General features: G+C 35.6%; 1 protein-coding gene across 1 annotated transcript in view; it reads right to left on the reverse strand.

The window, feature by feature from the left end:
* LOC109087749 (rho GTPase-activating protein 33-like) overlaps nucleotides 1–24,284 on the reverse strand; it is a 50,341-nt gene that overhangs the window by 8,495 nt on the left and 17,562 nt on the right. The window contains exons 2-18 of the mRNA XM_042773113.1: nucleotides 23,328–23,396; nucleotides 18,399–18,433; nucleotides 16,867–16,958; nucleotides 15,465–15,549; nucleotides 13,389–13,475; nucleotides 13,040–13,177; nucleotides 12,098–12,190; nucleotides 11,572–11,694; nucleotides 9,675–9,752; nucleotides 9,504–9,585; nucleotides 9,228–9,290; nucleotides 5,671–5,820; nucleotides 5,486–5,588; nucleotides 5,156–5,300; nucleotides 4,647–4,729; nucleotides 4,432–4,539; nucleotides 3,088–3,233 (exon numbers count right to left, since the gene is read on the reverse strand). Of these exons, the coding sequence (XP_042629047.1) occupies nucleotides 3,088–3,233; nucleotides 4,432–4,539; nucleotides 4,647–4,729; nucleotides 5,156–5,300; nucleotides 5,486–5,588; nucleotides 5,671–5,820; nucleotides 9,228–9,290; nucleotides 9,504–9,585; nucleotides 9,675–9,752; nucleotides 11,572–11,694; nucleotides 12,098–12,190; nucleotides 13,040–13,177; nucleotides 13,389–13,475; nucleotides 15,465–15,549; nucleotides 16,867–16,958; nucleotides 18,399–18,433; nucleotides 23,328–23,396 (1,680 nt within the window). The remainder of the gene's footprint in view (nucleotides 1–3,087; nucleotides 3,234–4,431; nucleotides 4,540–4,646; nucleotides 4,730–5,155; nucleotides 5,301–5,485; nucleotides 5,589–5,670; nucleotides 5,821–9,227; nucleotides 9,291–9,503; nucleotides 9,586–9,674; nucleotides 9,753–11,571; nucleotides 11,695–12,097; nucleotides 12,191–13,039; nucleotides 13,178–13,388; nucleotides 13,476–15,464; nucleotides 15,550–16,866; nucleotides 16,959–18,398; nucleotides 18,434–23,327; nucleotides 23,397–24,284) is intronic.

A 24,284-nucleotide genomic window follows, 5' to 3' on the forward strand; every position in this document is an offset into this window, starting at 1 on the left:
CTGTCTGCTCAAAGCAATATTTGGGGTTAATTTGTAGAAGATACCTATGATTAATACAAAAACTTAAGCTGACATAACAGATAAAAAAACTAAATGACACTTTACCTTCTCTCATTGTCTCAGAGTTGAGTCCACAAACAGATACACTATAGCTCAGATTTTTTACTATAACATCCATCCCATTCACCCATCTTACCAAATGATTTTCCTCAATGTCCTGCTTAATGAAAACCAAATTTATATAGTGGAAAAGATCAATTAATAGCAATTAAAAACATTTTGCCTAATATTAAGATTTTTTTTTTCTCATATAAACAAAAAAACTGCTTAATAAATGTCAACAAAAGAATTTATTGCCTTATATCCACCAGTGTGCTGTACAGTTTTAACATGTCATTTACATAGGCAAAATATATCTTTACAGCTGTCCTTGAACATAAACAACTGTCAAAATAATCCATCCTTGTGGAAAATTACATAGCTAAATGGCATACACTAACGTTCTAAAGTTTGGGCTTGGTAAGATATTTGAAAGAACTCTTGCTCACCAAGACTGCATTTATTGGATCAAAAATATAGTAAAAAAAGTGCAACTGTAATATGTTGCAAAGCCATTTCTCCAGTCTTCAGTGTCACAAGATCTTTCAGAAATACTTTTGTTGAAACCATATTTTTTCTAGGAACAGAAAATTTAAAAGAACAGCATTTATATAAAATAGAAATAATCTGTAATATTGAGTATATATGTCCTTGCTGTCACTTTTGATCAAAAAAACGTGTGTCGTTTCTGAATAAAAGTATTAATTTCTTCCACAAAAAAAAAAAAAAAAAAAAAAAAAAAAAACTTACAGAGCCCGAACTCTTGAGTAAAAATCCATCCATCCATCCGTGAATACGTCTTACTGACTTATCAGAAACAATACATGGGAGTTTTTAAAGGGATAGCATCGATTCCCACTGGACCCGTGTGGGACACATTTGTGATGGTTGGACGCGCTTTATTGGACTTGTTTTAGACTACTGAAAAATAACACCCATTGACTGCCATTATAAAGCTGGGAAGAACCAGGATATTTTTTAATACAACTCTGATTGGATTCAACTGAAAGAAGAAAGTCATATACACCTAGGATGCCTTGAGGATGAGTCAAACATGGGGTAATTTTCATTTTTGGGTGACCTATCCCTTTAACTCAGCAGTATGTACAGTATGTCTCTATGGCCTATTAAGCTGGCTTGACCAGGTTTTTCCTGGTAGAACAGATTGTGATTTCAGTGTCCACTGCAGAGGGTCAGTCTGGATCTCATATCACGGAGAAGCGTCGTAGCTCTGGGTCCAGATAGGAGGGGTCAATCAAACAGGACTCCCCCCTCGCCTCCTGAAGACTAACCAGACGTGTTCGAGGCTGGCGTGAGATCTTGTGCTCCGCCCCTCTTGTCACTATGGAAACACACAGCTCGCTCTCAGTAAGCCTCACTTACACATGGGTGAGGCCCTTGTAAACATGTTCCACAGTGCTGTGTTAGCAAAGCTCATCACGATAGACTAACTTATGAAAATCACACGTATTATAGGGCTGAGAGACATTAAATATTTACAATTTATTTTCAATAATTTTAAAGGAAATACGTTTTATCACCTCCTTTGTATTGCAATTGGCAAATATGAGAGCAATATGAAAAACTTTTAACAGTCTCTGATTTAAACCTCAGTAAATTGCAAAAGGGTTTGGAAGTTTTTTGATCATTCCAAAAATAAGATTTGGAGTGAAATATATTCACAGAAGTCCCCATGTGGCAGTTTACATAATTTAAATTACTTTAATAAAGCATATTTAAGTAATAATTACTGCAACTATGCATATTCCATATTGGTGGATACAAATAAAAATGATTAATTATTCATTTTTTTCTGGTTAATTTTGTGCAAAACTGTGGAAAACACACCTTGAACATTTTAACTAGATTTTTTATTGTATATTAATTCTTGATTTAAAAACTATGAATTTGTATGTCAGCAGTGGCAGTTTGGTTGAAATTATGGTTCATTATGCATAAAAACATGACAAATTTTTTTTTTTTTTAGAGCAAATTCATATACTGCTGCTCAAAAGTTTGAGGACAGTAAAATTTGAAAGAATTCATTTTTTCATGAAAATATAAATTGATGTTCAAGAAAAACTTCTCAATTATCAATGTTGAAAACAATTGTGTTGCTTAAAATATTTGTGGAAAAAGTTTTTCAAGATGCTATTATAAATAAAAATAAAAAAGAACTAAATTTATTTGAAATAGAAATCTTTTGTAACTTTAGTTTCACTTTTGATCAATTTAATGCATCCTTGCGAATTAAAATTATTTATATAAAAAAAAACTGACCCCAAGCTTCTGAACAGTAGTGTAAATATCAAGAAAAATATCATTAAATAAATGTAATGAATTTATTTAACTATATCACCCAGCAAAAATATATTTAACTTATGTTGATTATTATAGATATTTCATATTGTGTCATAAGGAATGAAAAAGAAAAGACTGGAGGTCACAGGCCTTGTTGTAGGAGTCACATATCACTGTTAAATATAAAAACAAGAATAGCTGCATCTCAGAAGGGAAGAAAACAGTGGAGAAATTAAGGCCTGGAGGCTGCATCAGATACCACTTTAAACCAAGGGCTGGTAGAGGAAGTTATTAAACACATTCTCTTAATCTGTGGCAATTCCATAATGAAAACAAGCCAGAAGAAGCATTACATATGGTGCAATTGCTACTATATCAGTTTACCAGACAACTAAACATAGTGCATTGTCTGCATAAGCAGCATCCTAACTAAAGTTTGTCACTAAGATTGGCACATTACAGGATTGGCTTCTTCCTGAAGGATACAATATTGTTGCCAAAAGAAAGTATCTTTGAAGGCAGCATAATTAAAATGCCTATCTTTTTGCCAATGATGCCTTAAGATGCTGCTTATTTATTAGATTTTGGAACAAAACCAACATCACTGACTGTTTAATGAAAGTGCTGTTTTAAGACACCAGATGGAATGAGTGGTTTACTGATGAGTGTGAACATCTATCAACATACCTGCACTGAAACGGCCAACGGAAGTGAAGGAGTCACTGAACAGAACTTCCACATTGCTGAGCAGAAACTCCACTACCACGGACTGGATGCGCACTTCTTTAAATGGATCAGCGCCATTTAAGCCTGCTACTTCAATTTCTTTGGACCTGACACAAAACAACAGCAGATTCAGCTTCAGACAGAAGAGTTTTAATTTGAAGCCTGAGCTTGTACTCGTAAAAACCACAACGAAAACACTTCAGCTGAGGTGAGAACGTCAAAAGTGACAGAATACTAATCTCATACGAGTGTTTTCAGCAGTAACAAATACTGATATTTTAGCTAAAAATATTATAAATATTTTAAAATCTTGATATTCAATGATCATGCAGAGTTTGACTCCTAACCCTAAGGTTGTGGGTTTGAGTCTCGTGCCGGCAATACCACGACTACCCTCAACTGCTCCCCGGGCTCCTCAGCATAAATGGCTGCCCACTGCTCCGGGTGTGTGTTCACGGTGTGTGTGTGTGCACTTTGGATGGGTTAAATGCAGACCATGAATTCTGAGTATGGGTCACCATACTTGGCTATATGTCACGTCACTTTTTTGGGGGGGAGGGGTGAAATTAGGCATCAAAATATTAGGGCTACAGATGTATAAATGCACAGCAGAAAATATATATAACAAAATATTTTTAAATCTGGCACAGAAAAATAGCTGAAATTATAATTTAGTTCTCACTTACATTATGGCTACTTACCAATAAATTAGTAAATAAATAAACAAAATATTGATTTGAGCTGAAAAGAGACCCCTTTTTGACTCTGTCAGATATGAAACTAGCACCGTTTTTTAGTATTACAGTACATTAAACAAAAATATCTGACTGCAGAATTTTGTGCGTGACCAATAAGAATCAAGTATCTAGGAAAGCCATGTAATAAACTGACCTTAAAGGCATAAAAATTTAAATTCTGTCACCATTTACTCACGCTCAAGTTGTTCCAAACCTGTGTGAGTTTCTTTCTTCCGTTGAGCACAAAATAATATTTTAAAGAATATTGGTAACCAAACAAGGTGACAGTAGCCACTGACTTCCATAGTTTGTTGGTTGGCTACCAACATTCTTCAAAATACCTTCTTTTGGAACAACATGAGGGTGAATAAATGATGACAGAATTTTCATCTTTGTGTGACCCCTTTAACTGCTTCCAATATCAACCATAATCAGACTGATGATTATAGTTTGAAAAAAAAAAAAAAAAAAAAAAAGAATAATAATACTAATACTATAATATACACTAATATTATTAATTTTGACCGAAACAGATATTATGTAGATAAAATTCCATGTTAGGGGTTACCTGAGCAGGTTGGGGGCCCAGACTATGGCCAGGTTCTTAATGTGCATGTTCGTCTCTCCACTGCAGGTGGCCAAACGGGCCAGGTGTTTGATGAGGTACTCCAAAGTGCTGAAATAAACACAAAGACATCACTTACTGTCAGAAAACACAGCTCTTTCAATGTCAATAACAGGTGACACTGCTTGTGATCCATGTGTAGTGAGTATTGGGGTTACCGGTAGTGAGGAGGAGGAAGTTGCTGGATAACATCATGTACTTTCATCATTCTCTCCTCCTCCGTCATCTCTCCCATACATTCCTGGACAGACAGGAAGACACAGCTCGCTTAGGAACTTAAACATTACTTGAAGGTGCCCAGTTATACAGAGGAAGTCTCTGATTTATTTGATCAAAAATACAGTTAAAACAGTATTACTGTGTATTTTTTTTTTATGAACTCTTTTCTATTTTAAGATTTTTTTTAAATATAATTTATTCCTGTGATGCAAAGCTGATTTTCAGCATCATTACTCCAGTCTTCAGTGTCACATGATCCTTCAGAAATCATTCTAATATGATGATTTGTTATTATCAATGTTGAAAATGTGCAGCTTAATATTTTTGTGAAAACAAATTTTACATTTTAAAAAAGTCATATTGTAATATTGCCACGGTTAAAAATAGTTTTGAAACCCTAATTTTGCAGAAGGTTTGAACATAATTTAATAGAGCCGGAGTGACTTACAGCAAACTTGTCATAGAGTTGGTACGTGAGCAGAGGATTGGGCAGCTCTCTGAAGTAGAGTTTACACAGCGAGCCGACGCAGTGAATATCCTGCATGTACACATCTTTCGTCAGGTCTGGAACATTTTCACTGTCAAACTCATGCCTGATCAGGATGATATGCAAGAGGAAAACAAATGTCACGATCATGCATATAAATTAACATTTAAAGTGCGCACAGAATAAAGGAGTGATCAGAGATAACCTCTATATAAACTTCTAGAACAAATTATGTTGTTCAAAATCCTGAAAAGGAAATCAGGGCAGGATCTGGGACATGATTGGACACACCTGAGTTTCTGTATGTTGGAGGACACACCAGAGTGTCTGTAGATGCCATCCACCACTCCATACTTCTCTATGAACTCTGAGCAGCTCGTTAGGACCTGCGGCACTGAAATTTTGATCACACAAAATTATACTTTCTGCAATGTTCCTTTCTCAAAGCACATTAAGAAAATACTCTGTTTCTGTACCGTCTTGGCCGGAGTTGAGGAGATGTTCGCCAAGGTCGCAGCCGAACACTCGTTCTTTCAGGATTCCCCTCTGTTTTAGTTTTTGTTTGGTGGGTCTGGACTTCATGAAGGTGCGCAGGAAGCCCATCAGCTTGCCGTGTTTTTTGGACACTACCAAAAGGGGGTGACAGAGAGCTAATCAGGCAAATGAAAACGTGGACTGCACACTTTCACACACTTCATATTGTATACTGCTAGCTACACACTCAGCAGGGAGCATCTTTTAAATATGTTTCACTTGATAATATGTGTGTTCATTTAGGATACCTGCAAACACAGACAACACGAGAAGTACACAAAAGGGGTTTTAAGTATATAATAAAAAAAACAATAAAAAAAAACAAATTTCCAAGTGAATTTATGCAAAATAAATATTATTACATTTAAATTAATATAAAACATATACAATATACTTAAAACCCTTACATTTAGTTATGAATGACTTTTTGAATGACACTTATTATGTAAATAAATGGGATTGTAAATCTCTAAACCGCTTAGTAACAACTCCTGAGGTATATAAGGCTAAAAAATGCTACATCTACAAATTTCATATGGTGGCTGACAGGCCTTATACACTCGCCATTATTCACAATCTCATTAAAAAGTTACCTACAAACTTCACTAACAGATGAATTGAACATACAAATGAAGCCTTCACATGAGCACTCTTGACCCCTTGAGTGACAAAAACCACACAAATTAATGCACCTAAAAAAGCCAACCTGTAAACTCTAATCTATGAAGTGTACTACTCCTGCAGGTTGTGTTCCATATAAATCAGCCCTAAGTCAAAAAATCATATTACTCCGAATAGGCGATATAGCTATCCATCAATGGTTCTCAACATTTTTTAAATCATTTTTCAAAGCTGCTCATTTTTTTTTTAGAGAAACTAGGAGTTATATATTAAAATAATTATAAATAACTAAAATAATTACATTCCATCATTTCAGTAATTGAATGTTCTTAAGGGTTTACACTTTTTGTTGCAAATGAATTCTAGTTTGTGCTTACAAGGTTTTTACAACAATTTTTTTTACTCACAAATAGCAATTTACAGTTGATAAAATATTTTAGAGCTTGACAAAATGTACAGAATTCATAAAAAATAATAATAGTAATTTTATGACTTAAGACTTTATTAATTTCAATGACTTTTCCAGGTCTTGAAATCACACTTTCAAAAGGCCCTCTTATATCCAGGTTGAACAACCCTCTTTCTTAAATCAAAAGGTAATTGTTAAGGAAATTCTTAAGATAAGAAATATGATTTTGCTTATGTTTTGTCTTTTTTTAATCCATCGTGAGGCCCCCTAGTGAGTCCTGACCACATGGTTGAGAACCACTGCTATAGATACTTCACAAGCCTCAGGGTCAATGACCTGAATGAATGAAATAAATGTAGGTTAACAGTTAAACAGGTTAAATGAGGGCCTTTCGCAACCGTTCAGCAGACATCAACATGTCGGATATGCAAGTCATCATTAATTCCGTCTAAAAAGCAGCACTTTCAAAATTTAGCATCGCCATGGCTTAACCAGATATGACTAAGCCATCTCTTTAAGTTTCTGTTTAATGATAAGTGAAACTCATTTTGACAGTCCTTTCCACTGTTTGTTGCTGGAATCTCGTTGCAACGGGCCTGGTTAGGACATAGTGTTAAAAAGGTTCGATATCACATAGATCAGGCACGATCAAAATCAATCCTCACAGCCTACTAACAAATCCTCATTTATACAACAAGTGGCCTGTAATTCTTCAGCAGATGCTACAAAATGATGGCCACATGAACACTTGAATGAATTATACAACATTTTTGCTGTGTCTTCACCATCCAACACCCATGCACCGAACCTCCCACACTCTCTCTGCCTGCTATATAAACAACCACAATCCATGTTACAAACCCTGCTTGCCTCAAAGGATAGAAGGCGTTAGAAAAAGGCGGATACAGAAATGTTAGTTTAATGTAAGTATCCACTGAAGTTGTTACCAGCCAGGCTTAGGAACCAAGGATGAAGAACTGAGAGAGAAAGAAAGGAACACAATCGACAGAAACATCAAATGCATTTAATTAATTTATCATTAAATAATTTCATTAGAAGTTGCTGCTGTTATGTAGCAGACTAAATAACAACCTGGAATCTTAAATACAAATTTGTTTTGACTGCAGTGCCTTTCAACGCCATACAAATAACCTTGAAAACAGCAGTCATGCCAATATCATCTGCTCTAGAACATCAAGTCACCAAAGCATGCATTTCTGAGAAAAAACAACTAGGGCTGGGCGATATATCAGCTATTCATGATTCGTGGCTGACCGACGGAGGATTTTCAATGGTTGGTGCAAACAGTTTGGGGTCAGTAATCATTTTTAAGAAATGTTTCTTTATTAGCAAATCAGCATATTAGAATGATTTCTGAAGGATCATGTGATGCTATAGACATGAGTAATGGTGGTGAAAAAGGAATAAATTACATTTTAAAACTAACTACTAACTAATAATTAGAAGAAAAAAAAACAGTTATTCATAAATGGTAATATTTCACAATATTACTATTTTAACCATGCTTGATTCTGACTGGTTGACAATATTTATCAGTAAATGCACAGCTAAAGTAGTTTTTGGACCACAGAACCGTTCAATTTGGATACAGTATACACTGCCAAATTATTTTAGTTATTTCAAAGCCACTTGCAGCCTACTACAGTAAAAGAAACAAAAACCACATAGGGGTTGAAATAAATATGACAAACCATTTCCTTTATTATCTATGGAATGCATGCTCTATCTCTGCTCTCTCTTTCTTTTATACACACACTTACAGACTCTCACTTGACACAAAACGTGTGACTTATTAAAAAAGTCTTGTTATTTAAGAGGTTTCTCAGTAGCGAATGTAACGTTATTATTTTTGAAGCTGATAAACTTGCAGCTATGCTATTAGTAGAGATGATACTGTTTAATACAGCTGACAGTCACAGACATTTAAAAACATCTTGAAATAAAACAAATGTCTCGTGATGCGTTAACTATTGTATATAGGTGGAATAACTGACTCCAGACTGTGAATTACAGAAACATATTGCACATCCAAGGTGGTAATGCAGCTACAGTGCAGTATATATTGCCATTTAAAGTCAGCATGATATGAAAATATATTTCCTAAATGCATTTTTTAGATCTTATATGCTTTGAAATTGTAATGTTTAATTAAAATGCCATGATGTATGCTGGACTTCTCCAATCAGTTAATCTGCTTAAACCTGCTCTTGAAAGTTTGTGTACTTTTGGTTCCACATTTGAGTACAATGCTCACATCTCAACATCTAATCAACAACATTTTTTTTGTCTTTTTTCAATATACTGCTACACTCAGCTGTATGTCACAATACAAAATAAAAGATCTGCCGCAACTGTGGTTTCACCATGACTTTAATACTACACCCAGCCCTAATTGTAACTACTGACCCCCCCCCAAAAAAATAATAATAATAATAATTATAATTATACCTGATGTTGGAGAGGAAGGCCCAGTCGTGTTGGTAACACCAGGTTTGACACCAGCATCCACTTCTGAAAAAGCCAATAAAGATGAACAACCAAAATTATGTGTACTGAAGCGTTGATAAACTAGCAAGAAGAGTTCAGAAATGACAAAACTTTCTTAGCAATACTGGTTCTAGAAGTACATTTCTCCATCAATTTTGCAACTATAGATTTTAAATGGCATTTTTACTTCCAGGCCACTCCTGAGTTTTTGATACTGAAGAAGACTGTGCATGATACCTTGCTTACTGACAGGAGCGTTGACCAACTGTGGTCTCTTCTCATTGATTAATTCCACACATTCACTGGGAAAGAAGCCAACCTGAAGAAAAGAGAGGGGAAAGCTGGGCTCAAAGATTACAGTGATTACTGAAGATGGCCCAAATCCGGTCCTAAGGTTTAGATTGGTACCTGGAATCCATGCTTTCCTCTCCACCACGTGGTGTCCTCTTTGGGTGGCATGTCAATGACTGACAAAATATCACCAACCTTTAGAAAGAGGAACAAAGACACATACAAGCAATTAACCCACAAACAGACACACACACACACACATCTAGTAAGATACACATGCATATTACTTGTGCATTGAAACCACCAAAAAACTCTTCAAAAAAGTATATTAACATAGAAAAGGATGAAGACTGAGTCCATATTTTTCAACCACAAGCACATCAACAGCTGCAATCATGTGCACTGCAGAAAAAACACCTCATATATTCTCAAAAACATCCAGTCACAATCAGATTAACATCTCTATTCAAAAGCACTGTTGCGTGCCGAAATACACTTTGACCCAAAATGTATAAAAAAGAGGAAGAGAAATAAAAAAAAATAAAAAAATATCAGTTCCTATCTCTCAGTGGAGAACAGAACGAGAATCAAGCCTGAGATGAGAGAAAAGAGAAAAACAACAAGAGAGAAACTAAATAGGGAAAGTTTTGAGATAAATGTTGATTTTGGTTTGAAAAAGCCTTGCCTACATGTTAAAAATTCAACAGACAAACAGATAGATTAATACAGCATTGCTAAAGTGTTGCTAGGGTGCTTGGATTGGTTGCTAGGGTGTTTCTAGGTGGTTGCTAAGGCTTTTCTATGGGGTTGCAAAAGGTTTAAGAAAGGTCGCTATGGCATTCTATAGACTTTATTTATCTCTGCTAAGATGCGTGTAGTCATTTAAGAAAATTATTTTTTGTTTTATATTTATGTTTAAATATTATTTGTTTTGAAAGAAAACTGTCAGACCCAATTTTTGACCACTTCATACGTTTTGTTTTGTGGAAAGTGCTTTCTTTGAATGAATTTCATTTTGTATAATTTGTATCTTAATTTTAATCGTCGTTTTGTTGATCAATTATTTAATAAAATAAATAAGAACAGTAAAAGTAATGCATCGTGGAATGAAGTGCGTGACGAAATACAAACTAACTCTATGCTTCCGCGGCCTGGAAAAAAAGGCCAAAACAATGCTTGAAATGGTTGCTAAGTCTTTGCTAGGTAGCTGCCAGGTTTTTCTAATTGGTTGCTAAGGCTTTGCTAGATGGATGCAAAGGGTTTCAGAGAGGGTTTTATGGCATTGTTTCATGGTTATAGCTAGATAGATTTCTTGGTTGCTGCTAAATTGTTCTGGGTGGTAGCTAAGGCTTTACTAGGTTGTTATAAAGGGTTGCTAGAACATTCAACTTGAAGATTCAACAGACAGATAAATACAGCATTACTATGTGGTTGCTAAGGTGCTAGGCAAAGTCATAAGGCATTTCTAGGTGGTTACAAAGGGTTCCTGGGAGATTTTTATAGTCTTGCTATGTGGTAACAGCTAGATTGATCCGTTTAAAAAATAATGTCATAGACATGCAAAATTATTGAATTGTGACAGACAGAGAGAAAAAGACAGACTAAAAGTAACACAGAGAGAAAAGGGGCCTCAATGTGTTCTATGTTCGGGTCACCCCATTCTCTGGCCCAGAAAGAGATGCTGTATATGGAGTAGCGTATAGGGAGGGGGACAGGAATAGACATGACGGAGGAGGAAGAGCAGAGAGAACGAAAGTGTCCCAGGACCAGGTAGGCTGTGCATGCATGTGCAGAATAAGGACAGAACAAGAGAAAGAGAGAACTCAAACTGGGGACAAGGTCTTTTAGGAAGAGTTTGGAGTTTATGTTATAGTTTGATGTACAACACTGAATGGAGCAAGCAGCTAGTTGGCTTCGGCTTTGAAAAGCTAAAAGCTTTCATATGTCCCATCTCAAAGCCCTGTTTTGAAAGGAGATATATCAAAACATTGAAAAAATTAAGTGGTCTGAGTACCTCAATGGAGATCTCATCATTAGCCTGAGCAGTGTAACGCTTGATGACGCGAGCAGCAGCGATGGCAGGGACGTTTAAAGATGCTTCTTCTTTTAGCTGGAACCTGTTGCCATGGTTGTCAATCTGTGGAGAGTATGAAAATCCATTACCTGTATTATCACATGACTTCAGGTGGCCAAAATCTCAGAGCATGATTCATTGAAACATGTCTTAGACAAACAGATTCTGCCATTTTATTAACAAAAAGTAGTGTTTGGAAAAATGACAAAATCTCCTGTGATGAATGGGTACTTCATGCCCATGTCTTTCCAAAAAGAATATATTTTGAGAAATTATTTTTTTTTTTTTGTCCATGCAATGGAAGTCAGTGGGCTCCGATGTTGTTTGGTTTCAAACGCTCTTCAAAACATCTTTTGTATTCCACGGAAGAAAGAAACGCATACAGGTTTGGAAAGTCATGAAGGTGAACTATCTATACTAGTGTATGTTTGCATTCTTGCATCTCTTTCCTCTGCTTGTCTCTCACCTCCATCCAGGAGAGAACTGGCCCACAGTTCATCTTATTGTCCACGATCATGGAGAGACGGTTCAGATACTCCGACAACAGTGGCGTGAAGATCTGCGTGAACAACATGCATGTTCAAATGGCAAATTCATGGAGCAGTCAAATGTATCACTAAAGACTGATTTAAAGCAATGTTTAGGGGTCGATATGAGTTAAGCTGACTTAACTCATATGAAAATTTTTTCTGTAAGATTTCACTAAGATACAGGTCCACAAGGATGCAATAAATGTATTAAAATTGTTAGTAAAGACATTTATGTTTCAAGATATTTATATTTGCTAATGCTGTTCTTTTGAACTTTGTATTCATCAAAGAAAAAGAATACTGCGAAAAAAAATTCCAAAAAAATATTAAGCAGCGCTGTTTTTAACATTCAAAAAATGTTTCTTGAGCAGCAAATCAGCATATGAGAATGATTTCTGAAGGATCGTGTGACACTGAAGACTGGAGTAATGATGCTGAAAATTCAGCTTTGCATCACAGGAATAAATTACATTTGAACATATATTAAACTAGAAAACAGTTATTTTAAATTTTAATAATATTTTTCAATCCTATATTGTACTATATTTTGTATTACTGTAAATTCACACAGTCTTGCTCAACATAAGAGACTTCTTTCAAAAACATTATAAAATCTCACTGAGCCCAAACTTTTGTATCTAATCAAACTAGCAGATTTAAAATAATCAAATCATGATAAATCAAAAAACAAATAAAAGTGACATGTGAAAGATTAAGTGGTTTCCTTCCCAGCACAGTTCCTAAGTGTCCGGTCACCGACCTACATAACTGGCCGACGACCTCAATACAGAGCAGCTAACTCTGTTAGTGGTACAACATGAGCTACGTTGAAGCTAAATGTGGAAAGCAGCATTAGTAGCCAGCCTAGTCGTGCTCACCTCCACCCGGTCTCCGATCTCGCACAGAGCAGGAAGGGCCAAGAGCTGTGAGTAACGGCGGTCGTAAATACACTGATGCAGGTGGGCGTCCAGTGTCCGGAACTCTTCGTATGAACGCCGCACCATCCACGTCTTACCCTAGATTTCAACGAAAGAGAGAGTTGGGGAAAGAGGGGCAGAGAGAGGAGGGGGAAGTCAAAAAATTAGATGCCAACAGAAGAGTGGAAGATGCAAAACGATGTGTAGTGCACTGAATTCTTTCAGGTTTGATACAGTCAGATGTGTTTTTATTTGTGGCAGGAGTGGGTGTTTATTATTAGCACTGACTGGGGCATGTGTGCCCACTCACCTGGCAGGACACCTGCACGAGGAAAACCAGATCTTTGGCACTGCCTGAGGTCCAGCTGGCATCACTCTGCTCGTTGGCAAACTGAAGCTGAAGGTGTAAAGTGCAGACATTAATTCATAAAGGTGCAAAGAAGTTCAAGTACACATAAACAAATGTTTAAAGGGAACGTTCACGGTCTTGCATCATCATTTAAGACAGCATATTTTCACTATAACCACTTAATACGTTGTAAGAGCAACTAGTTGATTAGCCTTGTATAAATTAGGCAGGTTTTGTGTTCACTGATCCTGATCTGACATGTTTCAGATACGTACATCTCAATGGGTATTACTTTTATCATGCATCCCGTCATAATTGTGCATTTATGTATGAGCTTACAGGGTGGAAGTCCAATTTCAAGAGGCATTTAGTTGCACTTTCCATGTTTCATGTTTCTGACATTTTGAAATGAGTTGAAAGCAACAACTTAAACACCAAAACATGTCCTGAATTGTATCGGCTGTAACATCGCTTTCAGTCAGGACATATGAATTACTAGAAATTTGCTTGTTTCTCACATTTGATGAAATACAGCTACTCTCAAACACATGACCGTTTATGAGAAGCTGGGAACATCCCTTCACAATAATTCAGTCACAAAAATGGCTGTTTCATATCCATGTATCATGCAAACTTCCTCATTGCTTTGACAATGACTGTAATCAGTGAGATGTAAGTAGTCACACACTCTTATTCAAAGCTACTTACTGTTTTATACAAAACTACTTGAGTCTGGGGGTAGTATATATATATATAGTAGAGTTTATTCAGCAAAGATACATTAAAAATAAAGCAGCATGACTATTTTTATATATTTAAATAGAAAACATTAAATTGTAATAATATTATACAATATTATTGTTTTTACTGTATTTTAAATCAAAAATTTAGCCCTGGTGAATATATATTACAAGTTATGTACCATTGCATGACAAAGAACCACGGTACTAGTATGGTGCATGGCCAAATATATTGTACTGCATTAGCAAATATTACAAAACAGAAGAATATAAGAACTGCATAGGCCCTTTCTGTTTCATGGGGTCAGACCAAAAAAAGACATGTAAAGGTCTTTTATTTTTGTCTTTAGGGGGTTTAGACACTAATGAGACAAAACTCCCACTCCAGTCATGTTGTACAGTCAGTGCGCTCCAGGTGTGTGTGCGTGTGTGTGTGTATATGGCACTCTGCCATTATATAAAAAAAATAAATAAAAAAAATGCAGCACAAACACACAAAACCTTCTTAAATGGATCACAGATTTTAGACATAATGCACTTTGTGGCCGGCGGTTTATATGAGAAGAGCTCTGACATACTGCTGTGTATCTCTGAATTAAGTAAATGTTTCCTCTTCCCTATCAGAGCACACAAACACAGAATCGGAATGTGTGTGTGTGTATGTGTCTTATTGAAGGTCACAAAGCAAGGGTCTGTATCAGCCCTGGAGATGATCCGACTGCATTCTGATATCACCCAGACTCTAACTGTGATGCATCTTGACAACTGAACATGTATTTTACTAAAACACACACAAAAAATACATTTTATATAATATATGGTCTTGGTCTTTAATTGTGCTGAATTCATCATGTTATATTTCATCAAAATGTAAAAGATGAAACCATAGGTCATTTGTGCAGGGCAAAATAATATTAATCAATAATACCATAGCTTCAAATCACAATTTATGTCATTCCTGATAAATAATCTTTTCAGTCCTAAATATGGCAAATTATGTATATATAAAATATTCTAAGCAGTATTTTAAGGTATTATCATAATTGTGCTCCTGATGTAAAATACCTTCTTTTGGGCAAAATAATAATAAAAAATAATAAGAAGCTGATGCTTCTTTCTTACTAAATTAATAAATTTAATATATAAAAATTGTATTCTTTATATCGATTTATTATGAACAGAGCATTACAGCAGCAAATTACATATTTTGTGCATAAATGTGATCCTTCAATATGATGTTGCACCTAACATTTTATTGGAAAGCCAAGAAACTTCTAACTGTCTAACAAGATCTTACCTCGAGAGAACTGAAGTCCACATGTTCATAGTGAAAGTGGGCACAGTCAACAAGCTTGGGGAAGTGACCTTTCACAACAGAAAGCCTGGAAGCACAAGAAAAGGACCAAACGAGTTAACACACAATACACTTTCATCACAGAGAGCTGTGTGTGTTATAAGTTACACGTAGAGAAAACTTCAAAACCAGGTTTAATTTATCTGTTTAATCAAATTAGTCATTATGACATGAGGCACTATTGCTCAGCCTTAGGATTTACACCTGGAAAACAACAAATCACGCAGAAAAATCCTACAGCCTTCTCAGTGCTCTTGCAACACCCACACGCATGACAGTACTATGTACATTTCCTTCAGCTCTAGTTTGTATTTTCAAGTTAAACAGAATGTAGAAGCTTTCGGTATGAATAGCTTACTCGCAGCTTTCAGTAAGCTACTCATAAACACCACAGGGAAACTTTGCATCCCATTATCAGTTATTTCAGAGGGAAGTGAAACTCAGTTCTTCCTGTTTTACAGTGTGTTCAGAGCTCGACAAACCTGAAGTGGCCCTTCACTTCATCAACTATTAAACCAAAATAAAGTCGGTCTCTTTTGGGTCTTAAACCTTTAAGGCTATTTTACTCTTTGTTACAATTGCTTGCTCTTAACCTGAGTTTGAGGGTCTGTGTTACACTTCAAGGGTGTGGTTGCAAGGTGGGAACCTTAGTTAAGAAAGCTGCTTTAGAATAGAGCCCTATGATTTCCCTGATGTGGAAAACAAGGACAGTCATAAAAATGGAAATTACTGTACAATGTGGAATGTCAAGGAATTTGACAAAATTTAGATTAATAAATCAAAAGGCTATACACCTAATCAAACTGCAAAAAGACTACTATTGAGATATCAAGTCTACATGTCTACTACACATACTCATACACACATGTGACGCTCATGGTGTTTTCAGTGTCTGCGATCTCATATATGAGGATGCTCTAGCTCACTCATTAAAACTTTTTTTTTTTAAAGGAATATTACACAATATTAATTTTTCATAGTAAATATCCGTGCATCACTTTGCTTGACAAATTCTAAAAATGAATTAATGTGATTACCACCATTTTGATAATACATTTGCATAAAATCATAAAACAGAATCTAGGAAAAAAAAAAAAAAAACCACAAAATAAAAGCCTTTCGTATGGCACTGATATTGTTAATTGTTATTGTTATTAAAATTTTATTAAATCATTAAAACAGAATCCCAAAAAATTTAAATGGAAACCAGAATTAGGTAAAAAAAAAAAAAAAAGGGTTTCACAGGGCCATATTTAATATTCTGACATCAAATGAATGTATGTCATTGTCTGCACCAAAAGCTCTAGCTTAAAAACTACTGATGTTCAGACTTTCACTTTCTCACCTTTTGCTCATCTTCCCCTTCAAGTTGGCTGAGGCTCCCACAGATCGGGTCCCAGGCTCCCCAGAACTTTCCAGATTATCAGTGCTTCGAGCCTGTATAATGAGGTAGGAGGGTAGAAGAAACTATTTTTATGCTTTGATGGGTCCACGCAACAACACAAAGATCAAAGTCATCCATGTTTCGACAGCAAAAGTATGCATCATCTGAATTCAAAGAGAAAATAGATTATAAATCCTAAATCAGCAGTGATTTTACAGAAAAGATTCTCTGAAGATTCAAAGAGTCACTTTGATTTTAATGTTCAAATCACACTAAGAAAAGCACTAAGGGAGCAGGAAGAAGCTTATGAAGAGACCAGGACTGTTGTCTGCTGACCTCTGGTCTCATTTAGAATAAAAGCCAAGCATTTACACCAAACATTTTTTTTCAAAATGGGTGATCAGTGTAGAGCAGCATGGGTTCAACTTCACACTTTGACCATCAGCGTGTGATCTAAGTGGCCATTTTCAAATCTCCATGGGAAATGAGAATAAGATTTGAGATTTGTGATTGATGGTGGTGCACAGCAAGCGAAAAGAGCATCAACATACAGTATAAGAGAATATGTACATTGTATAGATAAATGGCAAATAAAAAAAAAAATAGAGAGTTTTTAGAAGATATATCAATACAATCAATCATACAAACAAAATATAAAATACAGGCATCACACATAAAAATGTAGGCCTATTTTATATTATAAAAAGATCAAAATAAAAAAAAAATAATTTAGCAATAACCATTTTATCAAAAATGATTTCATTAATATTATATTATAAAATATGCAAAATCAAATATAATGCCAATTGATTTTCTGTTGAACAGCAAAAAGTCTGTTGAAAACTGCATTGATTTTACTGTCGGCTTTGCCTCAAGCTTACAGCTGATGTTGTTAGTAAACATGATGTGACGTGCAGCTCTAAAAAGTTCAGTGCAGACACTCAGCGTTAGAGTTCCAGCATTACAAAACAGCGCTCTGTGCCTTAGAGCAAGAGCTGCGTACACACCGGATGTTTTCTCCCTTATTACTTCTTTTCATGCTTGTCTTTGATGAATAAAAGCCCTGGTGAATTATGGCTAAGACATGCAGATTAGTTCTGATAACAGCGGACCTGTCATGATGACTGTTTGAGTTTCATCAACCTGACAGGCGGTTTCGATGGAAACACCGCCACGGGAGCATTTGGTTGTGAGACAGCACTTCCTCGAACCCCTCGGGGGAAGCACAGATCTCTGCAGCCCTCCTTTAGGTTTGCACAACATCAGATAGTCACGGATGAGTTTAAACACTGGAATGAGGGATGACAAGAGTGGATCTGCCTGCTGCTTTACGCAATGCAATCCTTGTTTTCTTCCACAAAGGGATGGCAAATTAGGAAAGGCCTGCATACTGATAAGCCAATCATTTTAGAGGTGATGATCAGATTGATTTAAGCACTGTGAATGTGGCAGAACGGGAGAAAGGAGGTGTCGGACAGTTCTGTCATACTTACCTTTATTGCTAGCTGCTCTCCCCTGGGCAAGAAACCTTTAGAAATGGTCAGTAGTGCATAAGCATATTAAACAAGTATTAAACCTATACTGTACTGTTAAGCAAGCAGATGTGTGTGCACTTAATTTATTTTTATATAATCTCAAAGATAACAATGAACCTCTCAGTATGTGTGTTTAATTCTATAACTAAGCAGACGGCAAAGCACTGGCACAGGTGTAAACAAATATTGTGTTTGATTTGCATGCTGCAACTCTTAGAGGAGACAAGGAAGCAAAGCTAAAAGCACTGACACACCGACCTCAAAAGATACAATCACTTCTGTCAACCTCTACCTGACCAGCTCCTGATCACAGTTATTATTGATAATCAAAACTATTACAAAAACTGGAAAGAAGAAAACTAGCACTGTAAAGAATAAGTAAACATTTAGTAATCTAAAGCTATAAACATGCACTAAAATATCAACAAAAACTCAGAGAAAATGATCTTGTAATATGCAAAGTATTTTATTATTTTATTTTTAATACTGAATTGCAATAAAAAGCAAACTGAAACTAGTCGTTTTCCAAAAATACAAACTAAATAAAAACTATTAATGAACAGGAAAAACTAACTAAAACTAAAACTTTAAAATACAATCCAAAATAAAATTTTTAACTGGCCATTTACTAATAACATGAACAAAATAACTATCTATGAATAAAATAAAACAAAATCTAAACTGAAACTGAAAATAAATAAAAAAATAATCCAAGATTAAAAAAAAACAAAAAACAGTGAAATTAAGAGTGAAACTAAAACTAATACTAGTCATTGAAAACAATACAAAAAACTAAATAAATACTAAAAAAATTAACTTAGAAACAATAATACAAAACTAAAATTCCCCAATTATACAAACAAAATAAAACAGGTAAAAACTAATTATAAAATTTTCCAATGAGAAAAATTAAGTATAATTAAAACAAATAATTAAAGCCATATATATTTAAAGTAGAGAGACTAGAAATAATAATAAAAAAATAATAATATTAGCACTCGAATTCAATACAAAAAAGTGATTAAAAAACTAAAATTGGCCAACTGACAATTACAAAAAGTATTTAGGAAGAATTAAGCTAAATAAAACAGAAATTGAAAGTAATTTAAAAAAAAAAAGAAATATTTTCAAAAATATAATAGCCCTGCTTCTGATACATTTAAAAATAAAATGTTCTTTTCTGACTCAACCTGCTCCCAGAACCCCACCTCTACATTCAGCTTTGGACTGAGCACACATTCTTCAATCCGTTGATATCTCGGCCTTCACAGCACACGGCTTGAGGATCAGCTGAGATCTCAGAGGAGAGATGTCTGCCAAATCAGTGACAGTGAGAAGAGCTGCCTGCCAATGCCTCACCTATAAACCAGTGGAAATGTATTGCACACTTACACCACCGTGCATAGCCCTGTCTGAAGATATCAACTGGAGTCACACTGATTGTGTGTCAGTCATTATTAAGAAACGTTCCCTCTCTGTCCCTGACTGACACAAGGGTTATTGAGGTAGTCAACATTCCTGCAGTGAAATCAGCATTTTTAGACACTATCGTGTATCTTGTTTAAAAACATTCAAAACTATTTTTTGTTCCATTGCCTTAATATAAATAAAAACAGACCCCATTTACATTCTTAATACATGTCCCATGTCTTACTGAATATGATTCAGCAATCTTTCATCAAAACATAAATGCATTTCTTTTTTAAATAGCCAACGTAATTTAGAACATATATACAGAAGGAAAATAAGAATAATGCTTGCTGCAAAAAAGTTGCTATGCTTCTGGATGGTGTTCTGGATGGTTGCTTTTCGGCCCAAGACATTTTAGTTTCTAGATATGGCTCAGGGTTTGTCAAATCCCTAACCATGAGGATAAGCAACAGTAATAGTCACGCTTGCCTGTAAGTATTCCCTTCTGAATATTGTGTTAAAACAAAATCTAAACTGGATCTCCGAAGAGGCAGCAAGCTTTTATTCAACCCACAGTAAAAAAAAAAAAAAACTACATTTCAACCTTCAAGTGTTCCACATATAATGCTGTGGGTATTACTGCATGTAGCGACGGTAAACGTAGCTGGTTTTAACCAAGGCTGCAGTAATGTTCTGCAAACACGCACCTGACGGACCCGCTGTAGGATTTACAGCAAACAACACACCTGGCGGTTGGCATACGGGTTCACCTGAGATAAACTTGAAATGGAAACTCACTAATCAACCACGTCTTTCTAGTGCACCTCTTCTCTGCTGAATGATAAAACTTGCACTAGTCTTCTTTTCTACCACATCAAACCTTCTTTACTAGTCAGTAAGCCTGGAAAACCACTAATCCATGCCGTTTCTCTTGTGGTAACCTCATACAGTATGTGTTCTCCATGACTGGTTTGTGTTTCTCTGACAGACGCTGTTGAATACAACATACAGTAAGCTGCTCTTGAAAGCTGATTCAAATCTTACGTCTTAAAAACAAAAGCACACAAATTCATAATCCATTACCCAACTAACCAATTAAACCCTGAGCCAACTAGGTAAATATTTCCACATTCAAATTCTGAATCTTCCTTGCTTCATACCTTGTGCATTCTCTTCCTCTTGAACATTTCTTCTGTTGTTGATACTGTGAGGCAGAACTATGGAGGTCAACAAGGTCAAGTACTAGCCACACGTTAGCGGTCATCACCTCCCTATTTCATCGTTTCACCGATTCAGATGCATCCGAGTTCATTCTCCTGCGGTTGGACCCTCCACAGATAAGTGCGGATAGGTGGGCTTTCCTTGGATATTCCCATAAGCATAAACACACTCTCTCTTCACATATTCATCTATCTCGCCTTTCTTACCGTCTCAGACACACAAACAGCTCACGTTCAGAGGCACCTGTTGAATATTTGATGTGGCGATCTGAACGCTGGGTTAACGCCAGGCCTCTGTAACTCCTCAGCTGTTCGCAGGAAGAGAAGGGCTGCTCGGATGACAGAGCATTTGTGCCATTCTCTACACTCGTTTTTGGACATGTTAGGGATGTTCAGGCGCTCTTATTTAGGTGTGTCCTGACAGTTCAGTAAAGAAACATAAACATGTCCCAGTTTAAACTTGGGCTGCTCGATTAATCAAAATATAAACAAAATTGCAATATGCCTTAGTGGCTTAGTGTGCTCATCAATAAGGCTGTGGTTCAAAATAAAAGTTCAACATTCAAAAATTAAGATATTAAGAAGGCAATAAGTATTAGTATTGTACTTTTACAGTTGTAATGTAAAATAAAATTACTATATTATGTTTCTTAAGTACTTGATTTTTTATTTATTTTTTATTTAGAGTATATATTACTATTGCAATTATTTAGTTTTTATTCAGTAGTAATAATAATAACAATCATCATTATTGCTGGTGTTGTTTTATAGCCATATTGATGTTTAATCACAAAATTTTGGCCCTATAAACAAGCACTTGGATTTTTTAAATTGCATTTTAAATGGCAATTTTTAATCAGAAAAATACATTTCCTCCTCAGATCGTGCAGCCTTCGTTTAAACTGTTGGCTGAATGACTTAAGATAAAAAAAATCCTCAGCGTTGATCTAGCAGGCCTCTGTTTGTAGTTCTCAACAGGCTGACACAATCAGTAATCTATCATATTTCTGAGCAAAACAGGATAAAAATGGATGCTACATATCTGAATGAGACCGATAGGTTAAAGAAAAGGAGTTACAAAATAAAAAAGGATGACATCAGCCAAAAATGCAAAGAGATAAGACGCAATATGCCTTAAGAAGGTAAATCGGGTCAGTTTTGATTTCATGGTGACTTTAAAATGCGATCACCATTTCCTTATCCCTCCATCTGAAATAAATGCTTTGCCTTTCTAGAGGCCACAACTTCTGAAAATCCCATCTGAACCTGCATATTTACACATCAGAACACAAAGCCTATTCTGGTCATCCGATAATCAATGACCAGTGGATGCTATACACAGTTTATCTATCTTTTCCATTGCTTTCCGGAAGATACGCACAGACAACTCACAAACAAGAGCTCCAACTCAGTCAGACATCAGAAGTAAGATACAGAAGGGAAGGCAAAAAGGGACACAGATCACAAAACATGCACACACAAACAAGAGATATAATGAGTCTCATTCACTAACCATGCATATGCATGTATTTATGTGTACAACCTGTGTTTTAATCATTTTCATTTGAAAACAGATATACAAGTTCATTTTATCACTTACATTTATTTGAAATTATTTGAAATTCACAATAAACAGAACAACATTAATAAAATTAATATAACAATACAACATAATATAATGAAGCATTATATAATATGTTACTGAATTAAATTTGACTATAAATTTGATGTCACTTAGTTATATAATATAAAAATAAAAAAGTAACTAAATGACACTTACTAAGTCTAAATTCATAGTAAATTCAGAGTTTTTTTTTTTTTTTTTTTTTTTTTGCATATAGCTATTTTTGAAATTGGATACGTAAAAAAAAAAAGCATTTGAAGAGACTGACAAATGGTTAGTACAGGAGAGGGTGTACGAAGGCCCTTACATGGACATGCTTATTACTTATGTTAATTTCTTGCTGTAGACACCCCCTCCCTTATTTAGAATAGTCTGGATTTCTCAACAGTAGAATGAGGGTAGAAAAGAAAAAAACCCACAATTGTGAGTGAATGAGACCCTGTAAGGAGAAAGCAACATGCAAAGTTAAGAGGATGGGTTCAAACACTGTTTCGTCAAATGCATCTGAATCATCTTAATGCAGTGTTTTATCAGTTTACTGTTCCTCTTGCTCAGTTCATAACTGTATAAATGGAGTCAGAGTTGATCCCATCCTGTGTGTGAAGTGCATTAGCGAAGCGGAGCGGCACTTACCGGACATGTCTGCCAGGCTCATCGCTCTCACAAACATGGCGCATTTCCGTACCCACTGGGGTCCTGACACTTGACACAGAAATGGAGAATAAAGGCCATTTAATGTCAGCCATGAGTCTGCACTATAATCTTATACACACAAGGAGCTGCCATAACCCAAATGCTGTGGATTATGAAAATGCATGAGCCAGCATGAAAACAGCAAAAACAGTATGGATGGCTTATATGAAAGGAAGACACATTGGATCAGCTGGAATTAGCAAATGTGCAACTAGTGGAAACTTGTTTTATTCATATTTAGTTGTTCAATATACTTTTATTCACCTCAAGCCAAGGTTTTACCTTTTGCTGTTTAAAATTGGATTTTAGTACAATAATTTAACTATCCTGACATTTTTTAGTTTTGTCTGACCAGCAAGAGAAATAAAAGTAGTGCACGAAAGATTTTAAGAGTATGTCTTTAATTAACATGTAAATGAATTGAAATAAAGTCCAGTAATGATGTGAAAGGCCGTGTGTTTACGAGGTCAGTCTCATGTAGAGCTAAACTGCAGACTGCAGTAAATAAATGCAAAGAATCCATGAGACCTCCAGGCAGGAATTCTCTGGTATGGGGAGTGTTCTGCAACCATGGCAACGAGTGATGTAGGAATGAACTGTGTTTTTGTAGGAAGGCTTTTTCAGCTCGTGTGAGAGCTGCGCCAAGTTCAGCCAGTTAACAAAGACTTTAAGGCCAGAAGCCTACAAGTACACAAATATGAATGCTTAGCCAAGGCACTGCAAGCATGCTAGTCTAATGTACATAATAAATGTGTTATTGAGTTACTCTGGTAGAAACAAACCTCAGTAAACAAGAATAAAGGAACACTCCGACTTTTTGGGACTTTAGCTTATTCACAGTATCCCCCAGAGTTAGATAAGTCCATACATACCTTTTTCATTTCTGTGCGTTCTGTA

The sequence above is a fragment of the Cyprinus carpio genome, chromosome A16 (assembly GCF_018340385.1).
Source record: "Cyprinus carpio isolate SPL01 chromosome A16, ASM1834038v1, whole genome shotgun sequence".
Lineage (NCBI taxonomy): Eukaryota > Metazoa > Chordata > Actinopteri > Cypriniformes > Cyprinidae > Cyprinus > Cyprinus carpio.